Source organism: Mauremys mutica, chromosome 6 (assembly GCF_020497125.1).
Source record: "Mauremys mutica isolate MM-2020 ecotype Southern chromosome 6, ASM2049712v1, whole genome shotgun sequence".
Classification (NCBI taxonomy): Eukaryota; Metazoa; Chordata; order Testudines; family Geoemydidae; genus Mauremys; species Mauremys mutica.
Genome location: NC_059077.1, coordinates 58,823,067 through 58,846,302, shown reverse-complemented (window position 1 = coordinate 58,846,302; position 23,236 = coordinate 58,823,067). Strand labels below are relative to the sequence as shown.

The 23,236-nt window shown below is 39.9% G+C and overlaps 1 protein-coding gene across 4 annotated transcripts in view; it reads right to left on the bottom strand.

Moving 5' to 3' along the window:
* Nucleotides 1–23,236, bottom strand: part of LOC123373429 (endoplasmic reticulum aminopeptidase 2-like) — a 47,293-nt gene that overhangs the window by 16,166 nt on the left and 7,891 nt on the right. Inside the window, exons 1-9 of one of the 4 annotated variants that reach the window (XM_045022483.1) lie at nt 22,080–22,212; nt 15,323–15,958; nt 13,123–13,261; nt 12,097–12,234; nt 10,108–10,228; nt 7,598–7,752; nt 5,527–5,640; nt 5,304–5,435; nt 1,677–1,808 (exon numbers count right to left, since the gene is read on the bottom strand). In XM_045022483.1, coding sequence (XP_044878418.1) covers nt 1,677–1,808; nt 5,304–5,435; nt 5,527–5,640; nt 7,598–7,752; nt 10,108–10,228; nt 12,097–12,234; nt 13,123–13,261; nt 15,323–15,819 — 1,428 coding nt within the window. In that variant the 5' untranslated portion in view covers nt 15,820–15,958; nt 22,080–22,212. Of the gene's footprint in view, nt 1–1,676; nt 1,809–5,303; nt 5,436–5,526; nt 5,641–7,597; nt 7,753–10,107; nt 10,229–12,096; nt 12,235–13,122; nt 13,262–15,322; nt 15,959–18,570; nt 18,970–22,079; nt 22,213–23,236 lie in introns of those variants that run through there. The other 3 variants (XM_045022484.1, XM_045022485.1, XM_045022486.1) reach the window with 3 other exon arrangements.

Sequence of the window (23,236 nt, the reverse complement as noted above, 5' to 3'; positions counted from 1 at the left end):
CCCACCCCACCATGAGTGGCTGATGGTGCAGTAAGACTGATATCCATCGTCATCATCAGCCTATTGGCACATGGGGCAGTGCAAAAGGACTGGTAACCATGATGACTAGCATCAGTTAGGTTGATCAAGGGTGCCTGCCCCTAATTTTTCCTGGTAGATGGTGCAGTATGGCTGGTAACCACCTTCATCATAGCAACAGGGGGCTGAGCTCCATCAGCCCCCACCCTTCATGTGTAAAGAAAAGATTCAATTGCCCCTGGACTAGCAGCGGGATGCTGGGCTCCTCTCCTACACACTGCTTAATGTCCTGTCTGGACTATCATAGCAGCTGGAGGCTGCCTTCCACTCATTTCTCACTAAGTCACTGTGTCTTATTCCTGCATTCTTTATTACTTCATCACACAAGTGGGGGGACAATTCTACGGTAGCCCAGGAAGGCTGGGGGAAGAACGGAATCAACAGGTGGATTTGTTGCAGGAGCAACCCCCTGTGAATAGCATACAGCTCATAATTTCTGCAGGATCTGACACAGAGCAGCTGTGCTCTCTGGTTCTATGATACAGTGGTTCTCTAGTACACTTGCCCATATTCTAAGCAGGACTGATTCTATTTTTAGATACCAAAAAGGAGGGATTGACTCAGGGAGTCATTCCCAATTTTGGCTTTTGCGCCCCTGGCTGATCTCAGCCAGGGGCACTTATGACAGCAGCAAATAGTGCAGTGCAAAAGGACTGGTAGCCATGATCATCTTATTACCGATTTATGGTATGGTAGATGGTGCAGTGTGGCTGGTAACCATCTCTGCTGTCATGCAAAAGCAAAAGCATGCTGCTGTGTAGCGCTGCTGAATCGCCTCTGTCAGCGGCATCTAGTACACATACGGTGACAGTCACAAAAGGCAAAACAGGCTCCATGATTGCCATGCTATGGCATCTGCCAGGGCAATCCAGGGAAAAAAGGGCGCGAAATGCTTGTCTGTCGTTGCTTTCCCAGAGGAAGGAGTGACTGACGACATTTACCCAGAACCACCCGCGATAATGATTTTTGCCCCATCAGGCACTGGGATCTCAACCCGGAAATTCCAAGGGGCGGGGGAGGCTGCGGGAACTATGGGATAGCTACGGAATAGCTACCCACAGTGCAACGCTCCAGAAATCGATGCTAGCCTCGGACCGTGGATGCACACCACCGATTTAATGTGTTTAGTGTGGCCGCATGCACTCGATTTTATACAATCTGTTTTGCTAAACCGGTTTATGTAAATTCGGAATAATCCCGTAGTGTAGACGTACCCTCAATATGCCCTTCCATTCTGCAGCTCTCTTCTCTCTGCGTTTCTGCCAACGTGCCTCTCAAATTTTAAATCTATTTGTATTTTGTAAACATTTTCTCTAAGTGTCTTAATGATTTAAAAAGCCCAGTTATAATGACTGACTTTCTGAACAGCTTCAAATTGAGACAGAGTGCAAGAAAGTCACTGGGGTGTGAAATTCACTCCAATGCACAAAGACAGCACAAGAGCTACACATCATTTGTGTCCTCAAAACAAGGCTTAAATGGTATTTAAACTGCACAAAGACTTTGTGCTAGCTGTCTGCATGGGAGTAAATTTTACCCCAGATGCATATGTATAGGAGTGTGCTTTATGTTAGCTAAAATAAAAGAAGGGAACTTACATTAGCCAAGCTGGTCCAGAGATCATTATTCTTTGCATTACTATAACTGTGTTTCTTTAAGTAATGAATTATTCCATTCTGGAACACCTCTTCAGTCAGAAAGTTCCGCAGCATGTGCAGAATGCAGGCCCCCTGCAGATGATTTGACACTGTTGAATCAGCATATAAATTCCAGCTGCCTTGAAATAGCTATAACTATGTTATTCAACAATGCAAAATTGTTAACACATGGAGAATTTTGAGAACATAAAAGGTGAAAAGTCACATAAATGCACACCAAGATGAAAGGCCACAAGTTATTTCAAGATGATGGCTGCCGACTGTAACTAAAGCACAGAGGGTGCAATGAGAATAGGAGCTGTAGAAAGCCCCAAACACCACAGAAGCACTGTGGTTCTGATATGTGGAAGGACAGCTAAAGAGAAGGTATGCAAGGAGGATGCTGCATCACCTGTGTATGGAAGAAATGGACTTGGCACTAGATCTTCCAAACCTTTAGGGGAGGTTTTGAGACAGGTGAGGAAAGAAGTGCAAACTTGATCAGTGGATCTGTATTTAGGTGGATCTAGTGACCACAAACCCACATGCAGCAGGTGCATAAGGGACTATGACCATTATTCTAACCCAGATGCTAAAATAAGTAGCTACAGATCTGCCCTTGCCTCACCCATGGGCTTGAAAGGTGGATTTTGTCCTTCCTCAGCTCCCATATAGCTCCCTGCAGAAAATAATTTCCCCTCAGGGTTAAATTTAGTGCTGATTTATGCCCCATTCAACTTCATGGAGTGTAAATCAGCACAGAATGTGACTCCCGAAGTAGTATCTGACTGGACTTAATCTCCCTGACCAATAAAGTGGCACGAGTTGTGACCTCAGATGAAATTATGCATCCTGCCTGAAATAAAATGCTTTTGGTGATCAGTCAAAAGGAGTTTAACTAGAGTGAGAAAAAAAGGAAAAAGACAAACCTGATGAAAGGCTGAGCAACAATCTAAGCAGAGATGTCAGTGAGCATAAAAAGAAATACACTTGCCAATTCAAAATTATACTTAACAAAATTCTGAAAGAGCATAACGCTGACAAGCCAGCAAGTCAGAGCCACAGGCCAATTCACTTGTGTCTGAATATCAAAGAAATGCTAAGTGCACCAATTCACTCAAATGTTAATTTGGTTAAAAGGAAATGTGAATGATATTGTCTTCAGTTATCTGGAACCTGTTGAATGCTACTGGATTATATATATTCCTGTACTTAATTAACCCTAGATCAAAAGTGTGTGTTAATATTTAGATGAGAATTTACTTGATGGAAACTAATGAAGGATTGTTTCGGGCTATCACATTGTATTTATATTATGTCTACCCATCACACAAAATTGGAGCCTTGTAAATGTAAAAGATTGGTAACTTCAAAGCATGGGTTGTTGTGTTAGACAGTGGAAATTCACAGACTCTGTTTGCATTTAATCAACAAAGGAAGAGCCCATGCAGTGAATGAATACGCCTGCCAGACTGCCTTCCATGGAAAGACACTATAAGAATGGATCCAGGGATTGATTCTGTAGCTCTGAACTGTTTTGGATTCTAACAGGGTGGAATACTGAACAAGTGGGCAGAGACCTCCAGAATTACTCTGGGTAACCCTGAGGAACTTTTGGAAACCTGGCAGATTACTACAACTCTGTTATCATTTTGGATTTACAAACTTTGACTCACCTGTTAATGTATTTTGCCTACTTTAACTTCTCAATAATGCTAATTTCTTTTTCTTAGCTAATAAACCTTTAGTTAGTTTACTAGAGAAAATAGCTGCCAGTGTTGTTTTTGGGGTAAAAATCAAGAGTATCCATTGACCTGGGGTAGATGACTGATCCTTTGGGATTGGGAGTAACCTAATGTGAGGTGATTTTTAATAACCTTTCATCACAAAGTCTAGTTTGTCTGGGTGGCAAGATGCACTGGAGAGCCTAAAGGGACTGTTTGTGACTCCATAGTGAGTTTAATACAGTAATCCAGGAGTGCACATTTGTTACTGGCTTGGTGAAATCTAATTACAGACTATGCTGCCAGTTTGAGGTGTCTGCCCTATTTTCTGACAGTCTGACCTGAACCTCACACTCATAGCTGTGAGTTACTTCAGACAGCGTGACAGAGAGATTTTGTTCTTTAATGTAAAAGAAATCTAACAATGTAACAGGACGTTACAGAATTCAAGCTGAATTCTACAAGCTTCCTATTTTGCCTTCACTTTACCCAAATGTATTCCCTTCTGGCCCCCAAAGTTTAAAATATTTTATGGTGATTTTTACAGCCAGCCAGTAGGAAATGTCCTTCATTAAGATGCTGTGGGGAAGTGTAACAGGGTACACTGAGCCAGGAGCTGACTCAGCACCCTGTCACTGAAATCCTTGTCAGTATAGGTTAATTGGGAACTAACCACAAGATCCATTAACTGAGTAGAACTATAGGGCTAATTTGAGGGGGAAGCAGCTCCAGCTGTGGGGAACATATAAATTGAGAGGAAGGAAGCCCAGAGGGGAGAGCTGAGAGTCCAAAGGAAGACAGAAGTGAGCAGGACTAACTGACTGACTGCTAGCTCTGTTTCCTTCCCCAGGAGCAAGTTGGGGAGCTGACTGGGGGAGTGTAAATATATGTAAATAGCACTACAGGTGGTGGCCTGCTGTGTGTGGTCAAGGCCTGAAAGGACTCACAAGGGGACCACCCCTTGACAGGAAGACATTAACTATATAATCTTGTAAATTGTCCAAACAGCTGTCCCATGTAAGGTTACTATTTTATTAGCTAATTATTTCAGTTTCTTTCACATAAATTATAACCGTTTAGAATAATTTGGCCAAGCATATAACTGTATTATGACAACTAAATGCAGACCAACTATAACACTCTGGTGTGAGAAAATGATAGATTTTAGAGCATTTGGAACCAAAATGTCACCACTCATTTTTTCCCCTTAGTATCAGCACCTTTTCTCTCCAAGCTGTAATTTAAACATAGACAATGAGATTAAATAAACAAAGTACTTTAGTTATTTTGACTGTTATAAGATGATTTAATTAAGAATTTATAGAACAGATGAGAAACTACAGATGGAAATTCCATATTCACTAAGAGAAATGGAGAGACATGCTGAATTCTCTCTCTCTATAAACTTTAGGGCACAATCTTGCAATTTGCAACTCTCTTTGAATTAGAAAGAGCTGCATACCCCAGTTACTAGTGGAGTCAATGGGAGCTAAAGGCAAGATTGAGTCTTTATGGCTCAGTCCTTTACTCACCAAAGTGAACAGACATTTTGATATTTGTTACAATGGAATAATACCAGACTATTAAAGTGCTTAAGTCAAAAAATTAATAAGGGTGTGATCTTGCAAGGTGCTGCCATTCTTCTGGTGTCAGTGGAAGGTGAGGGTGCTTAGCATCATTCTGGGGGGCCCTACATGATTTAGTTTAATCCTAAATCCTGCCCCTCCCCCACACATTTTGTTCTTTTATAAAGGCAAGTTGTTAATATTATTTCAATGCCAAGTTTCCTTTCTTTGCTGCCTGTAATGTTATAAACCAGTCATACAACTCAAAACAATTGCCATTACATATGAAGCAGATTTACCTTTTCATACGACACAGTATCAAACATTTCCTTGATCTGTGTTGGGTTTTCTGCTTTTGAAGATATGGGGCGGGATGAGTTCATAGAGTCTCTTCCCATTGCAGCAAAGCAGGTACCTAACAAATAATCATTCTGGAAGAGTAAAAAGATGGTAATTGTGTATTCACTTCAGGAAAACCATCTTGAATTATAAATGAAACAGGCTACAATTTACCCTACATACCACTTGCAACTCTGGGTATGTGGCATCAACAGATATAAATTCCATGTATCGAGCAAACCCTTCATTCAGCCAGATATCATTCCACCATTCCATGGTAACAAGATTACCGAACCACTAAAAATAGATTAAAATATATTTTCAGAAACAGATAAAGAAGATAGAAAGGAATTAAGACAAATGGTTCATCAAGAAATAAAATGTTCATTAATGGCTCCCAGAGGGAGAGGAAGGATAAATAACTTTTTCCAACTAAATCAATAATATTACTTCAGACAGTGAAAAAGATGGAGGTATGTCTGATTTCCAATTAATAGTGAAACATCTCTTCTCAGTCACAAAAAGTTGATAAGTACATTAACAATAAATCTATCGACAAGGCCAAATTCTGGCAAGTGCTGTGCCATCATGTCCAGTATCCCAACCCTAGTCTTCCTCTGGGACAGGATCTGGAATTGGGCCATTTCTTATTACCTAAAACAATGATCCTACCACTCAGGAAATCACTCAGCATTCAGAAAGCTATGCCATCAGTTAGCAGCAAAGGTCATTCTCTAACATATGGCAATAAAATGGATGAGTGCAGTGCTCATCATTACTGTGTGTTGTTTATTTATCACACCACATTCTTAATCATCAATTTATTTTTATTTAAATAAATAATAAGGGAAGTATATTGAATATGGTATACTATTAGGAAAGCCATTACAGGATGATTACTTGAATCTTTTTTTGAACATAAACGAATGTCGCCAGCATTCATCTTTAGAATGTTTCACTGGTTTTATAAAAAAGTGTTCGTTAAGGCCAAACCCTGCTTGCCTTACTAGCATAAGTAGTTTGTTTAAAGCCAGTGGGACCATTCTCAGGACTCGGGAAAGTAAAATTTGACCCAGAGTTTAGAAATACAGTAATTAAGATATTTAGTAAAGTAGCTAATGAGATATATAGATATTTTCAATATGCTAGCTCAAACAAATAGTTAATTTCTATATCTGCTATAGAAATTAACAATTGGAAATCTACACTAGTCCTTAATAAATCAAAACCAGACTAATTTATGAATTAATAGAAAATCAGTTTTTAATGTCAATGCTTTACCATACTGTCATCAGTTAATCTGAAGCCTCTTGATAAATCATGGTATTAATTCCTTAAAATGCAGTTCTACTCTGCAAAGTATTAAAAAATGGGAACTTCTTACTCAATATACATGCTCCTTGTGTTCAGAATCATAGTTGTTTACTAAAGTGGCAAATATAAGGGTTTACAACTTTTGACACCTATCAGTATTGCAGAGCCAATATAGCTAAGAACTGGATTCTCTTCACTGATGTACATTATCATTTCAGAGAGGGAAAATGTCTGTGTGTTTATATAACAACCTGATGATTGAAGAGATCTAGTTTCAATTCCCAGCTCTGAGACTGACTGTTTATGTGATCTTGGCCAAGCAACTTTAAGCACCGAGCATCCAAATTTCACAACAGCACCCACACTCTGTTTGAAGTTGAGTGCTTCTGGAAGTCAGGCACTTAACTTCTGTGTACCTCTGTTCCCCACTTATTAAGAGAAAAAAGAAGCAATAAAACTTCCCCTATCTTATAAGGGTTGTGTGTGAATAGTTTATTAATGTTTGTAAAATGCCTAGATGCTTTAGTGATGGGGGCCATTTTAAGTAGATAGAATTTTTAACTAAGGCCAATTATTTACACTTAGCAAACCTTCTGAAAGCAGCAGAATTTCACTGTTTAACTAAGGGCATAATCTGGCCTGAGATACCTTTATTAATGGTGATGATGAACAAAAAGAAAGAAACCAGTTTAACACTCAGATCTTAGGGTGAGTTTGCAGAGCTGGTAATTAGAAAAAGACGTTTTGCCATCTAAAATGAGCACTTTTATGACTGACACACTAGAGACAATGTACATGGAATCCATAATGCCGTTTTTACAAAGCCAATTTTCAGAGCAGAAATACTTAAAAATAAAAATGCTGTTTTGATTAATATTTATAATACATATCCTTCCATGTCCTGATGGACATGCACAACAGACTATCCAAACTAGACTACCTGATGAGCAAGTTCGTGTCCTATGACCATGGTAACCCAAAGTTTGTCAGAAGCAGAAGAAGTCTCAGGATCATAAAGCAGAGAAGTCTCTCTGTATGTGGTCAGGCCCCAGTTCTCCATGGCTCCTGACTGAAAGTCAGGGACAGCAACAAGATCTGAAAAACAGTTGAACTTAATATACATTGATATGTGGGACATTTGAATCAGTGCTCAAGTCTAGTAGAGGAAATACTAAATGAAAATGTCTCCACTATTGGTTTGATTCAGGTCCCGTTGACGTCAATGGGAGTTGATCAGGCTATATGTGAATAGGTAACATAATAACCACATACTTAAATCTCTTCCAGCTACCAGAAATGCTTTGATGGTCTATAGCTTTCAATAGCTACAGGAACTAACTTTCACATACAGAGGAAGTACCTCTTTACAGTGCCTCCTGCCACCAAAAAATGATCAAAAGTGAAGTATCTTCCTGGTATTGTATAATTTCTCTAATGTTATCCAAGAATAAATGCTGCCAAGAGAAGCAAGACTTGCTCAAAGAGACTATTCTGTAATTGTTAATCTTTCCAAGAGCATGAGAAAGGGGATTTGGCCACTGTAAAGTAACTACTTCTATTTATCACTTTTTTAAAAAACGGATTCCCTAATTTACCAAACCAAATATCTAGATTAATAATTAGGCAAAGCATCCTCAACCATCCCCCCAAGGATCCTCATAATTGTTTAGCCCTAAGAATACCATTTGCAATCACTTCCCACATTTATATATCTCTGGTTCAGATATATAAATAAATTAAATAAATAAATAAATATACATACAAAAGCTAGGAAATTTTGGAACTAACAGGATGCAGGTTATACGTCACTGCACGAATATTTTACTTTTGCTGTATGCCTTCCTTCATTTTTCTGTATGTTTATTTTGATTGCAAGATCTTCATGGCAGGGATCTCATTTTCATACTTTTTAAGCAAAGCACTTATATATGCTATATGTGACATAACACACTCATGTATCCACACCCTACTCACTATTGTAATAATCTCTGTACACATGCCTTGTAAGGTACCATTTGGAAATTCATAATTTGGTGGTCAGTATGGTCCTGATAAAATATGTGTGGCGACATTGTTTGTGAAGTTATGAGATTCTCCTATATGATGATATTAACATGTTCCAAACCTGACAGCCCTGCCCAAACTTAAGTTGGCAAACAGGTTTGTTCTAAACAAAGGTATGCGTGCTCTGCTTGTATACTGCTTAAATGCAAGTTAGAATCATCAAATAGGAAGGGAAGACAAAGTTCATACAGGTGAAAAAAGAGCAGGGAATATTTTCCCACATATACTTTTTGGCTCCTGGTTCTCAGCTGGAAACGTTTTTAAGTGAGGAACTGAAACTATAAAAAGGAGGAACAAATACTCGAAGGCACCTCTCTCTCTCTCTCACTGCCTACTGCATTCACTGTACTTGAAGAGACAAAGGAAGCAGGTGTTGGACTCTGGGGGAGGGGTCGTGACCTATAGAAGTTGGTCAGCAAGGCTGCTGAAAGTATGTTGTGAGAAAATTTTGCTTTGAATATAATTTGTTAAGTTAGGCATTAATAAGCGTTCTATCTTTATTTTTCTCGTAACCATGTCTGACTTTTATGTCTCATTACTTGTATACACTTAAAATCTCTCTCTTTGTAGCTAATACACTTGCTTTATTGTTTTATCTGATCCAGGGTGTTCAAGCTGACGTGTCTGAGTAGCTCCATTTGGGACAACAAGTTGTGCACATATTATTTCCTTAAAGGAATAATGGACTCAGTATATTTGCACTGTCCAGGAGAGGGCTGGGTAGTATGGGATATATGTCCCTGGGGGGGAAACGAAGACTGGACGTGTATTGGGTTCACCATGTGGTAAACTAAGGTTGGTAATAGCCAAGGTGTGGTTGGCTGGCTGTAGCACACACATAGACATACTAGGAGTGACTTACATGCTGGAGTCTGTTTGTGAGCAGCAAGGCATTGTAAAGGACACCCTAGGTTACAGAGCAGGAGTGACACAGCTACTCATTAGTCTGGATCATGGGTTGGCAACCTTTCAGAAGTGGTGTGCCAAGTCTTCATTTATTCACTCTAATTTAAGGTTTTGTGTGCCAGTAATACATTTTAACCTTTTTAGAAGGTCTCTTTCTGTAAGTCTATAATATATAACTAAACTATTGTTGTATGTAAAGTAAATAAGGTTTCAGAATGTTTAAGAAGCTTCATTTAAAATTAAATTAAAATGCAGAGCCCCCCGGACCGGTGGCCAGGACCCAGGCAGTGTGAGTGCCACTGAAAATCAGCTTGTGTGCCGCCTTCGGCACCCGTGCCATAGGTTGCCTACCCCTGGTCTGGATTGTACCCTGCTACGCCACACTTTATAAATAAAAAGTAACAATAAATAAATAATAATGGGCTCAAATTTACTTACCATCTTACAACCTCCTGTTTTATTGAACATTAGGCAAATTACCTTGTTTTGGGAGAGGGTAATAGATACCAAAATATTGCTCATAGAATTCCAATATCTTTATGGCAGCTTCCAGTGCATAACGAGCTTGATTCAGTTTCTCTGGAGTGACATATACTGACACCTGTTGAGTAAATACAATATATACAACTACATGAAATATGGCTTAAAGTTCAATGAAGCAGTTGTTTTGGTTGCTTTTCACTTCCTTTGAATTTAGTTTAAGAATGCAAAATGCAGAATAAGAACTATGGGCTGGATCCACAAAAGGACTTAGGCATTGTGACTGTCAATGCTTCAATGTGATTTTAGCCACCTAGAAAAATCACTGGAACAATGTAATACACAAAGCCTGAGTTAGGTGCTTAGGTTCCCTGTATAATAACTGGGGAGAAATAGGTGCCAAAGAATGCTATTTACAAAAGCCAATATACTAGGCAGGGAGCCTAGGAAAGGGGTGTATTCTAAGCCCACCCTTCTCACAGAGCGAGGCACCCAAGTTCAGGTTGCAAGGAGGCCTGTATCTGTAACTTTCACTCCATGCATCTGAAGAAGTGAGGTTTTTTTACCCACGAAAGCTTAAGCCCAAATAAATCTGTTAGTCTTTAAGGTGCTACTGGACTCCTTGTTGTTAAAGAGTCATTAGGTGAGAGAGATAATTACTCTGTAGCCTGATGATTAGGGAACCCACCTGGGAGGTGGGAGCAGGGGCGGCTCTAGGTATTTTGCCGCCCCAAGCACAGCAGGCAGGCTGCCTTCGGTGGCTTGCCTGCGGGAGGTCCCCGGTCCCGCGGTTTTGGCGGCGCGCCTGCGGGAGGGCCGCCGAAGGCACGGGACCAGCGGACCCTCCGCAGACATGCCACCGAAGGCAACCTGCCTGCTACCCTCCCGGCAACCGGCAGAGAGCCCCCCGTGGCTTGCCGCCCCAGGCACGCGCTTGGAGCGCTGGTGCCTGGAGCCCCCCTGGTTGGGAGACCTGAGGTCCTGTCCCCCTGCTTCAGTAACTAAGTATTTATCCAAAGTGAGAGATTGAGGGAGCCCGACATCAGAATAGCCCATAACACGGTGGGTGAAGTATTCTCCTGAGAGATGTGGGAGACCCCTGTTCAAATCATCTCTCTCACTTAGGGAGTGGAGGGGAAATGAACCTAGGTCTCCCACATCCCAGGTGAATGCTCTAACCACTATCCTAAAAGTTATAATGTGGGCGGTGGCAGCACCATCTCCTCCTTGTACCAGATTTTGAATGGGACCTGATCTGGTAGCATGCCTACTAGATTGGGCCCCACAGATGAGGTGGGTGCTCCTCTGCTCATCTTAATGGTTCATGCATCGCATAAAGGCTTAGGCGGGAGACAGACATACAGATGCTTAGAGCAAGATAGCAGTGTACATGCCCAGAAACTCCTGCATCTAGGGAATTTTTACAGTGAAAATATAGGCAACCAAGTAAGTTTAGGCACCTACAAGGTTAGGAGACAGTGAACACTGGTTTTATGGATTGCAGTTGTGCCTAAAACTGGGATTTAGGTGCCTAACTACCTTTGTGGATCTGCACCTATGCCATCTTGCTATGGCAAGAAGAAGAATGTCTACCTGTCCAGATCCCATGAGCAAAATATGCTGCACTGAGAACACACCAACAAACAACCAACACTCCATACCTTCTTATCCACTTTCTATATCTTCAGTATAGCTGGCAAGTGCTTGATGTGGTCTGTTGATTATTTTAGTTGGGCAAACCCTAGATTTGATTCCTAAAAGTTCAACAAAGGCTAGGACCATTGTGTAGGCAGCATGCTCAAACTGTTGGAAGGTAAAAGTTACTTGATTTGCATTGCACATTGCTGACCCTTTTAGCCAAGTAAAGAGCACTATTGACAGGTTCTGAAAGCAAGTCCAATTGTTAAGTCTGGGTGATCTATGCTGGCCATGGAAAGAAGGGAAATGGATGGTTTCTCAATTGAATATATAATCATCTTTAAAACCTACCTTAATTCCAGATGAAGTTGTACCACTGACTGACTGGAAATCACTAACTATAAATGCTACCAAGTAGGTGCTCATTTTTACGCTCTCTGCAAAGTGATCTTCAAACAGGTTGTTGTCGTCTAGCTTTAGAGTCTTTACCTAGAAAACATGAATTGGGACAGACCACATATACTCAGTTCTACTTCTAGTATGTAGCTGCATTTCATTTTTCAATAAAACTGCCATTGTTCTTTGTAAAACTGTTCAACATTATCCAATGTGAAAGTTAAGAGGGAACTTAGGCAAGCACTGGGAGATGGGGTAGATTATCTGCCTAACCTTCCTGCAGCTGAAGGATAGAATAATTAGAACTGGTGACTAAAGGACCGATTATCAGCTTAGATATTTTTTATTTTTAATATAGGACAGAATAATAATATAGTGTACATAGTGTAATATAGGATTTGTCATATCAGATGATCAGACTATTGGTTGATCAAGTCAAAGTATTCTGCCTGTGACAATAGTCCATACCTGATATTTCAGAGAAAGGTAGATAAATGTTTTTTGCAATATTCCTTCCTGCTTTGCTAAATTCCTTCCTGTCCCCTGTTAGTAATCAGTTTATGCCCTGAAGTGTGATTCATACATTCAGATTTTAAGGCCATCTATTCTGACATCTTGAATAACACAGGCCATGAGATTTGATTACTGCTATTTTAGCATGTATAATTATAGATGCTGCTAAAGAGGTCACAAAATTACCCTTCCATGGTATCTGCCTCTGACATTCTACAGCCGTGAATTCCTCAGGCTGATGCTGCATGAAGAATTATTTCTTTGAATTAGTTCTATGTACCCCCTTATTCTCCTATTATGGACAATGTAAAAACAAGGGACAAAACAACTCTTTGCACGATATAAGGAAACCACAGGCCTACCTTATTTGGTCTCATATAAACACATGAATAGCAACCACCCAATAAAGAAAGGAAGAAAACACATACATGGGTGCAAAGCAGTTGAGATATGACTGAAAAAATTCACCTTTGGCATATTAGATAGTGCACTATGTTGCCCATCCCTCCGAATCTTTATTGTATAATTTGCCTTAAAGGATGGTTCGTCAAAACATGGGAATGCCATCCGGGCTGAAGTAGGTTCAAAATGAGTAGAAGCCAACAATCTGAAAGGACAAAGCAAGCAGCAGAATTTGCAAGAAAAGTGTTTTTCTTTACCAAGGTAAATTATTAAACCAAAACTCATTCGACATTCACTGATACAGGCTATAAGGAAAATTGCTTGGATAAAGGAAATCTAAACAGTAAGGTAACCATAGAGACTTTTCTAGGCACTTAGTGGGTGCTGTCCTTGAGGCACAATGGTCCAGATCCTCAATAGTATTTAGGCATCTAACTCCCATTGGTTTCAAATATTTTCCCATTGATTTCAATGGGAGTTAGGCACTCATATACCTTTAAGAATCCTGTCATTTGTTGTAACTGAGTCAGGGGAAAACTGTATTGGAACTAGGTTCTCTGACCATGACAAAATCCAGATACCAGGTCACAATACAATTGTCTCCTGGCAAAGTTACAAAATGGTTAAGTCATAACAGAGACAGATCTTAACTATGTATCCATGCTGCCACTGAAGCGATTTTTGATTCTTCAGAACATGTAATCTGATTAAAGAGACTAGGTGGGTGAGGTAATGTCTTTATCTCACCGACGGAAGTTGGTTCAGTAAGTAGGGCCCTACCAAATTTATGGCCAAGAAAAACTCATCACAGACTGTGAAATCTGTTTTGTGTGTGTGTGTGCGCTTTTACCCTATACTATACAGATTTAATAGGGGAGACCAGCGTTTCTCAAATTGGGGATCCTGACCCAAAAGGGAGTTCCAAGGGTGTTGCAAGGTTATTTTAGCGGGGTTGTGGTATTGCCACCCTTACTTCTGCGCTGCCTTCAGATCTGGGCAGCAGCTGTTAGCCAGACACCCAACTCTGAAGGCAGTGTCCTCCCAGCAGCAGTGCAGAAGCAAAGGTGGCAATACCATACCATGCCAGCCTTACTTCTGTGCTGCTGCTGGCAGTGGCTCTGCCTTCAGAGATGGGCTCCTGGCCATAAGCCACTGGTCTCCAGCTGCCCAGCTCTGAAGGCAGCGCTGCTGCCAACAGTGGTGCAGAAGTAAGGATAGCTGTACCACCACCCCCCCGCAATAACCTTGTGACACACACACCCACAGCTTCTTTTTGGGTCAGGACTCCAACAATTACAACACCGTGAAATTTCAGATTTAAATAGCTGAAATAATGAAATTTATGATTTTTTAAATCCTATGACCGTGAGATTGACCAAAATGGACTGTGAATTTGGTAGGGCCCTAGCAGAAATTGATCCAATAAATGTATTGATCCAATAAAAGATATTACCTCACCCACCTAGTCTCTCTCATATCCTGGGACCAAAATGGTGACAAACTACGACATAAAACATATAATTACAGAAGAAGTATAAGAAAAGTGAAGATTCTCTTATTCTGCTCACTCTTTTGGAACAATTAATTAGGAATTACTTATAAACTCTCACAGACATTGGTAACTCCGAGATGCTTATACAAGCGCATAGTGGAAGACTGTCTCGCCCCTGAAAAGTTTATGAAGATGTTTGCACCCTTATCTACAGAGGATAAAATTTTCAAAAGCACCTAAGTGATCTAAGAGCTTAAGCCCCATTGACTTTAATTAATTGCCTCTCAGTGATTCTTGACAGCTGACTGAAATTTCCATTGATGCCACTGCAAGTCTCACACTAGAATCAAGATCAGATTATGAAATTGAAATCTACATTCTAGACAACGTATTCACTGTACAGAATGGAGTAGTATTTTATCCTAAAAGTGTATTAATTGAGGTTGATATAGTAATCAGTTCTTATAGTTTCTATTTAAATAGAGCTTTAGAATAATTATTGGTTTGTATTGTTGGTGTAGTTTTTCTTTTCTGACTTTATGAACAATACAAACCAACAATTATAGTATGGGAGACGTTATTACATGGAAGAGAGTAGAATACAACAATAGCAGTATTAATGTATGGCAAACAAAATAAAACCCTTAGAGATAAAAAGTCAGCATGTTATTAAACTATTATAGCATTATTTTCTCCAGTTTAAAGTACAAGAGCTTTATATTGAAAAGATCAATATAACAATATGGTATAAAGTCTTTTGTAGCCTTTACTTACCTTGTTTGACCATCCTTAGTTTTGTAAGTACTTTTATAAAAGCCATAGAAACCGTCTGAAAGATTGGCAATATAGTTTATAGAAAGGAAATACTTCTTATCCTCCAGCAATGGTTCAGCATATAGAAAGGCAATTTGCTCATGGGGCGGGTATTCCAAAACTTTCATTTGTTTTAAATCTGCTTGGGTCTTTCCATTTTCCTCCTCAATAGCTGCACTGGTGATTTCCAGATGTTTGCTATGTAAGACTATGGTGCTAGTTTCATGTACCACAGTGACTTCAATCTTCACAGATCCCATGAATATTAATGAAGTCAGATTCGGGTGAATTACAAGGTCATAATGGACTGGGAGGATCCAACCAGGGAGCCTTAATTTATTCCATGGAAATGGCTGTCCATTTGTTGCTATAGGAAAAGATGTGTTTTCAATGCTTCTTTCTCCACTGAGGGCATAATTAATTCCAACAAAGTTCAAAATGTGTAATAGCAATAGCATTGCCACTGGCCACTGAAATGTTGTAATTGTTTATTGGATTTTGTATTTTAGCTACTTCAGCATTTTATTCTAACAATCAAAAACAAACAAACAAAAATGCATATCTTCTGTCTAGCGGAGAATTTCTTGATTGCTTATCCTGAAAGGCAGAAAAGGACCAATATGAGCACTCTATATATGTACAATCAAGTTATTTGAGGCAGAACCTGACATTTAAAAAAAGTGTTAACATTGCGCTGCCAATTAGTAGGGATTTTACCCAATCATGCAATCTAATCCATGCTGGTATAGGGGTCTGCCTGCATGGATCTGATTGCAGGATCCAGACCCATGTTTTTAAGTATTTTGTTCCACGTTCAGGTGAAGGCATCATTAAGAATTGATTTTCAAAAACTGAAACTCAGAAGTGTGTGCAACTGTATGTATATTTATCACAGCTATGTGAGAGTGCAAAGTATTTGGGCTGGTTGTAGATTGAAATGTACAGCAGGCTATTTGCAAGCTTAAAAACCTGATTGCAATCATGCTAGCAATATACCTTCATTTTTGAAAAACAAGCCTTTATTGTGAATGAATTTTTTTGTGCAACGGAAGAGGAACCCCGCCCCCAATAATTATTTAAAAGTCTGTTTGGATCTTCCTGCTTTGTTTTTGCTTCTGTATTTAGCACTACCATTGTGTTTAAACAATGCAAGATTAAAATAAGAAATGTTGGGTTCCTCCAGTTGTGAGCTTGGATGAAGAAAAGATTTAGCATCCCCTCAGCAGCCATGAAAATGAAGATGCAGCAAGCAGCCCCGAGAAACCAAGTAGGGCCCTTCAAAACAACCCAAATGCAGTACCAGAGGACCCAGTGCCACAGACCAGGCTGTGCATTTCAGCAGCAACAGAGAGCCAAATGTCAGAGATCAGGGCCCCTACAAATGATGCTGTGATGCCATAGCTTGGGTCCAGACATTTTTCTGCCTGAATGTCAGTCAACCACTGAAGAAATTTTAAGAGCTGTGCAACTCAGACACACGTCTGGCTAACAGCTCTGGTATGGAGCTCAACTAAAGAGAAGAGTCAAAGACACTTGATCAAAGAAACCTGTGATTTGATTTAAGATACTTTATAATTAAGGCTACAATTTTTTCATGGAGGTCGTGGAAGTCACAGAATCCGTGACTTCTTGCGACCTCTGTGAATTCAGCCCTGTCAGCTGGGATCTGCAGGATCTCCCCACCGCCCACTGCAGCAGGTGGACCCCACAGTTCCCTATGGACATAGGAGCCGGTAGCCCCATGGAGCTGCCAGCCGCTGCAGGCGGCAAGGCTGCAGCTCCTGGATGCTGCAGGCAGCAGGGCCCCCCCCCCACCCCTGGCTAATGTGGGTGGTGGGGACTCCCTGGAGCTCCCAGCTGCCACAGAGGGTGGAGTACCCCAGAGCTCTGAGCCGCCATGGGCACTGTGGGTACCTTGGAGCTCTGAGCTGGGGGACCCTGAAGCTATGAATCCCCACAGGAAGTGGGGGCCCCCAGAGCTGAGAGCGGCCCCCATAGCTGCCCAACCTCTGCAGGTAGTGTGGGGACCCCACAGCTGAGTGCCCCATTTTGTCAAGGATAATTTTAGTAAAAGTCAGGGATAGGTCACAGGCCTCTTAATTTTTTTTTTTTATTGCTCATGACCTGTCCGTGTCTTTTACTAAAAATATCCGTGACAAAATATATAAATACAAGATATATAGGTTAGATAAAATTGAAGGCTCAAAACTGCAAAATCACTCTTAGAAGCACAAATTGTACTTAAAATGCCCAGAGGACAGAATACCAATCAAACTGTGCACCAATGACCCATACTAAAAATCTGCAACCAATTCAGTTAAACATTGTCTGTTGGTTACAAATCATCAGGGCCCCATTTTTAAGCCTCAGTACCTGGCTGTTTTTAATTTGTTGTCCCAAATGATAAAAGTAAAACTATTGAAATTATATTTTGTATTTTTGCTTGCAAAAGTTATTTTAATGTGAAGCTGAGTGAATAAAGATATCTCCAGTTTTACATATGTATTATTATTTTTCACAGTTCCAACTCACATTTTAAATTCATTCATTTATGAAAGACATTTTGCAAATAGTTTCAAGTTAGCATCAGGAAAAAACAAAGCTACAGTAATTCCCGAGATTTAATGGTGAATGGAAAATCTCTAAATTGTCTTTATCAGTGAATAAAGAACTATGGTAAATGTGATGGTCTATTGCCTCCCCTTAAGTATTTGCTATATGTGCCAAACACTGTTTGCTGGCTCTAAACTCTTAGTCTGGATTTCCCACCTTCCCCTCCTCATCCCCCGTGCAGAGAGACAGCAAGGTTTACTAAGAAGGTTTACCACTAAAATCTCACTTACGGCTCTAGCTCTGGCCTTACACATTCTAGAGAATGCTCATGTTTAAAGTTAATCGTAAGGTTTTGTGCCTTGCTGAATCAGGGCCTAGTCTTTGAAATATGATTTAAGTGTTGCACAGGACTTCTGCTGGCCCTCTGCACAGAGTGAATTTCACCTTCAGTGTCTGATTGTTTTAATCTTTCTTAACCCAGTAAGAGAGGCCTAGGATAACATAAAGAGTTCTCTTATTCAGTTATTTTATATATAAAAATATATATAAATATAAATTACATACATGCACTGTTAGGTATGTATTTTTTGAAAATCCAGTAAAAATAAAATACAGAACATAAATAAAACAAGCAAACAAGTGCTATAGTACGTTACCGTCTCGTCTCTTTTTTTAACCGTACTGAAGGCAGAATTGTCCTTTTATTTTCAGTTTCTTTTCAGTTTGTCATCACCCACTCTTGTTGAGACAAAAGTAGGAAAATAGCCACCTCTTGTGGCTGCCAGTTGAACGATTTTTTAACTTTTCAGAAACAGCTTTGCATTCTGATAAAATATTGCAATCTGCTGTCCTATACTTAATGTTATTTGTGAAACAAATACATGTATATCCTTTTTCTTCTGCAGCTATCCCTAAAACTGAAATTGTAGTAAAACTGCTTTTAAGGCATTACAAGTAAAGATGTGTACTGGGGGCTGACATTTTAGGAAGCTTTAAAAATAGAAAAGGAATAAACATAGGCACTTCCCAGGTGCATTTGAAAACCCCAGACTAAAAAACCTTAAAATAAAAATCAACAGTACAGATTTTAAACTGGTGTAAATTATCACAAGTCCATTGAAGTCAAAGATCTGATGAGCTGCTCCACCGGATTTTTCTCCAAAAAGACTGTCATAATCATGGGCTGTCTTCCCTATTTCTGTATAGGAATTTTGTTCTATTGTCATAACTGTTGTCAAATAAACAGCACTGTCTGAGACTATAACATTTGGTCATTAATTGTGCAGAAGAGAAATATTGATGTTATTGTTCAGTGCAGTATTTTTCATAAAGCTGTTCTGAAAAACAGTGCACTTGTTAGAAAAATAAAATCACTTTGGTATGAAAAACACTTCTCCATAATTGACAAACACCAGAATCACCAAAAAAACTAAACTGAATACTACCCACTTTCCACCCCACCTTTCCAAACTTTCTTTCTCCTCCATGTCACTAATCCACACAATAATTAATGACACTCAGTAGAGCAATTCTACATATGATCCCTATATTTTAGAATTGTGTTAACCTCTTTTGTTAACATGAAGGAAAGAAATTCACTAGGAATCCTATCACAGACATCATTCCTAGAAAAAGGTCTCAAGCCCAGGACTCTGATACTAATCATACTGTGTACATATCAGAGGAACTACATAAAATGCTATTATGCCCAATGATCACAGCAAAAACTAGGCTTGGCCATCAAGTTTCAGTAATGAAGTCAAACTGTTCATGATTACATATTGCAGCTAATTCTACTTGATAATATGGCCCACATAACTGACTCTTGGAGAGAAGCATTTTAATAGAAAATTCAATAACCCAAACTATTTCAACTCCTCCTCCCCACAATATCAGTACTTCAGGATTAACAAAAAAATTGAGGCAGCCATGATTCCCATATTGGTATGGGCACTGGATAGTATAAATCAATAGTATGTTTTCAGCTGTGTAAAATGAGGCAGTGACTGGCAAAAGTTCTGAAAAAGAATGCATCTGAAGGCAGCTACTGAAGAGAAAACAAGCTATTACCAGAATTTTTTGGGAAGAGTTTGTGTATCTATAGGTATCTAGATTTTATAACTAGCTCATCACTATGTTACTGAGCATCTGTATAAATGCTGCATGTAACTTGTAAGCAACTAGTTTTGTTGCCATAGCTGCTCAAAAGAGGTTTTTATGCATCAGCAACTTGGAACCATGATGTTGCCGGCACAGAGGGCCGAGGACAGCAACAGTGGGGGTTCGTTGCCCGGTGTGCACCGCACTAATTAACACACCAGGGTGGAGAAGCAAACTAGGTTTGAGCTCAAAAAGGTGCCAGGGAGAAAAAGCATTCTCAAATCCTGCACACAGATACAAGCGGTTTTTCTCTCTTTATACATAACTTCAGCTAAGCATTCCCATCACCCCCACACTCCTCCTCTCCCCCCACCTTTCATTCCCATGCAGCAAATACACTTTGCAATAGGAATTACATTAAGCAGTTAAGTCATACTTAGCAAAAACCACTTTAGCTCGTTAGTAACTCTTCTGTGAACAGTTATCTTGTTTTACTTTCCTGGATCCGTTATTCTGCCCCCCACCCCATAAACCAGGTGTAAGCAGGCCTTATCATTATCTCCTGGCAGTACCACGGTTGAGCTAGCTGTTGTACATTCCATTCTTGGTTACTGGCCTGCTAGGTTGATTAAAGTTCAAACATGAACATGGAAGCGCTTTGGTCAGACATGGAGTGACTTTAGTTCATTCAGGCCTAGTACAGGAAGGCTTTATTGACACTTATGGCTTTCCACCCTCCTGAGTTACCTAGAGTCATGCCTAGTGACACCAACAATGATAAACACCTGTTTCTTCTGATTCTCCATAAAGGCCTCAAAGGCTACAAACACCTGTTAGAGAAGACCCACATTAAAGAGGGACAGAGATGTGGGGGGCATATGAGAGTGTACAGCTGTATATCTTTTAAAGCTACATTGACTCCAGTCATCACTGTTCTCTGAGATTAAAGCGATTTGAGAGCCCTAGTACCCAGCTATAGCACTGATCAAAGTCTGATGAAATGTGGCACAACTTACTGCCATTTCTACGAGTTTTGGATCCACGTAAGGGATGTCTGGTCTGTACCAGACCAAAAAAAAAAAAATGGACAACATGGCTATTGGCCTACTTGCTTTCTAGCTACTACTTGTAACTTGCACAAGGTGGTTTAGATTAGCGTGCTTGATTGCTCCAAGAGAACTTCTGACCCTCTTGCTGTACATTTTAAATAGTTACAATAGACTTTAAGCTTCTGCTTTTGCAGTTTTTGAACTGATAAAACCTATTTATCTTCCAAATGGTGAGTGGCACCTGTGGAGCCCTCCACATTCGGAGTTACAGTAGACCATTCATTTTATGAATACCAATCATATAAAGGACTAGTTATATGAACCATTTTTTCCAACAGGTGAAAACAAAACAAAACAAAAAACAGATAACAAGAGTTATATTGATGAAGAACAAGTCAACATCCCTTCACAGTCTGATGCCTCCATTGCATTAGAAACACTTTTACAGTGGTTTGAAGACCAAGAAAGCAATGCCATGCACCACACTACAATTCATGCACTGTATTTACTGTAATTCTGAGATGTTTCATTTTATGAACTCCCAATCCCCAGCGAGTTCATATATGCCTCCTGTATTCAGATTCTGGGATTGGCACAGAAAGGCTCAATCAGTGTTCTCCTAGGTTTTCCCTGGGATGGCACTACATAGTGAGAGGGAAGCACAGTTATCCAGAGAGGTAAATTCATACAATTCCCTGCTAATCTTGTCATAGAATACTCTCATAACAGGGCCAGCTGCTACCCAAATGCCCCCCTCATGGTCCTCTTCTGTGCCCTTCCTAGTCCCCCACCCCAACAAACAAACTCCACACTCCCTCTTTTAGTTACAGTCCTTCTGAGAAGCTTCTGCATTTTTATTAAATTAACAATGTTCTCAAACACAAAAACAATCATCCACTCAGGATTAAGCAAGGCATAACCCTGCTTTCCTGAAGACTTATCCCTGCCTCAGGATCACTGCCAAAGACCCTCTTTCCACATAGCTTCACTCAGTTCCTTCTCTTCAAGAAACCCACCATGGACTGTAGCTTCCTGTTGTCTTTTACCCAGGATCATCTGATTCAACCAAGATGTGGCTCATCCTGTCATCAGGGCTGGTTTAGGCCCAGGCTCTCCAACCCATGGGCAAGCCACCCTGTTACAATTCTGAACACTCCAGACAAATGAAGGGTTGTTTCTGAGTTGTAGCTGTAGTCTTGAGAGTAATAAACATGATTAAGTTCATACCACCATAACTTGGGGGTTTACTTGCCACTTACTCCCCTGCTAAGAGATACGATTAGACTGCACAGTTGTAGTTTTAATACATGATATACTAACATTACTAATAAAAGTTTGGCTAGTTTGCCACAGAAACTTTAATCATAAACAATAAAGCCAATTTGGATTTTTCTTAAAGCATCTAATAAGTGGTAATTAACTAAGTCAGCATAATACTGTTTACTGTTTGACTTCATCACAGAGGAAAACAGAAAACTAAAGGCTGTCTACCCAAGGAAGTTGTATTGATTTAACTAAATTGGTTTAAAAGCAAATTTAGTTAAATCAATGCAAATCCCTTGTGTGGATACTTATTTCAGTTTTGGAATGCCTTAGATTTAGCTTAAATTGGTTCTGTTCCTTTTTTATGCTAATTTGATATAAGGCATTCTAAAGTTAAGACTGAAAACTCAAAGTATCCACATACATGGGTTGCATCTATTTAAATAAACCTGTTTCTAAACTAATTTGGTTACACTGGTATAACTTTCTCATATAGACAAGGATGAAGGCTCCACAAGATGTAGAAAGAGAGCAGACTTTGGGGTTTGGCATTGTTAGAATCATTAGCATTGGTCTGTCTGAGGCAGAGGGCTAGATTGGGCCTTTCTGCTCAGAGCTGTGTAAGAGACAAGTGCCTACCTGCAGTGTCCCAGGAGGAGCACCAGGAAAAATATTTGAATCAGGGGACTTATTTACATTATAATTGCTTATCAAGTTTCAACATGCATTAACTACCATGACTGTAAACTACAAAGTAGTCAAAGAACAAATTTTTTGTTCCTAGTCATTTTTCAGTTACAATTCCTCAGTGTCTAACTTGCTGAGGTGTGCAGGTCTTGAAGGGAAAGGAAGTTACTTCACTCCCTCATGCTTGACCAGCTCTGTCCCCCCTGGCCATTTGCTCATGGAG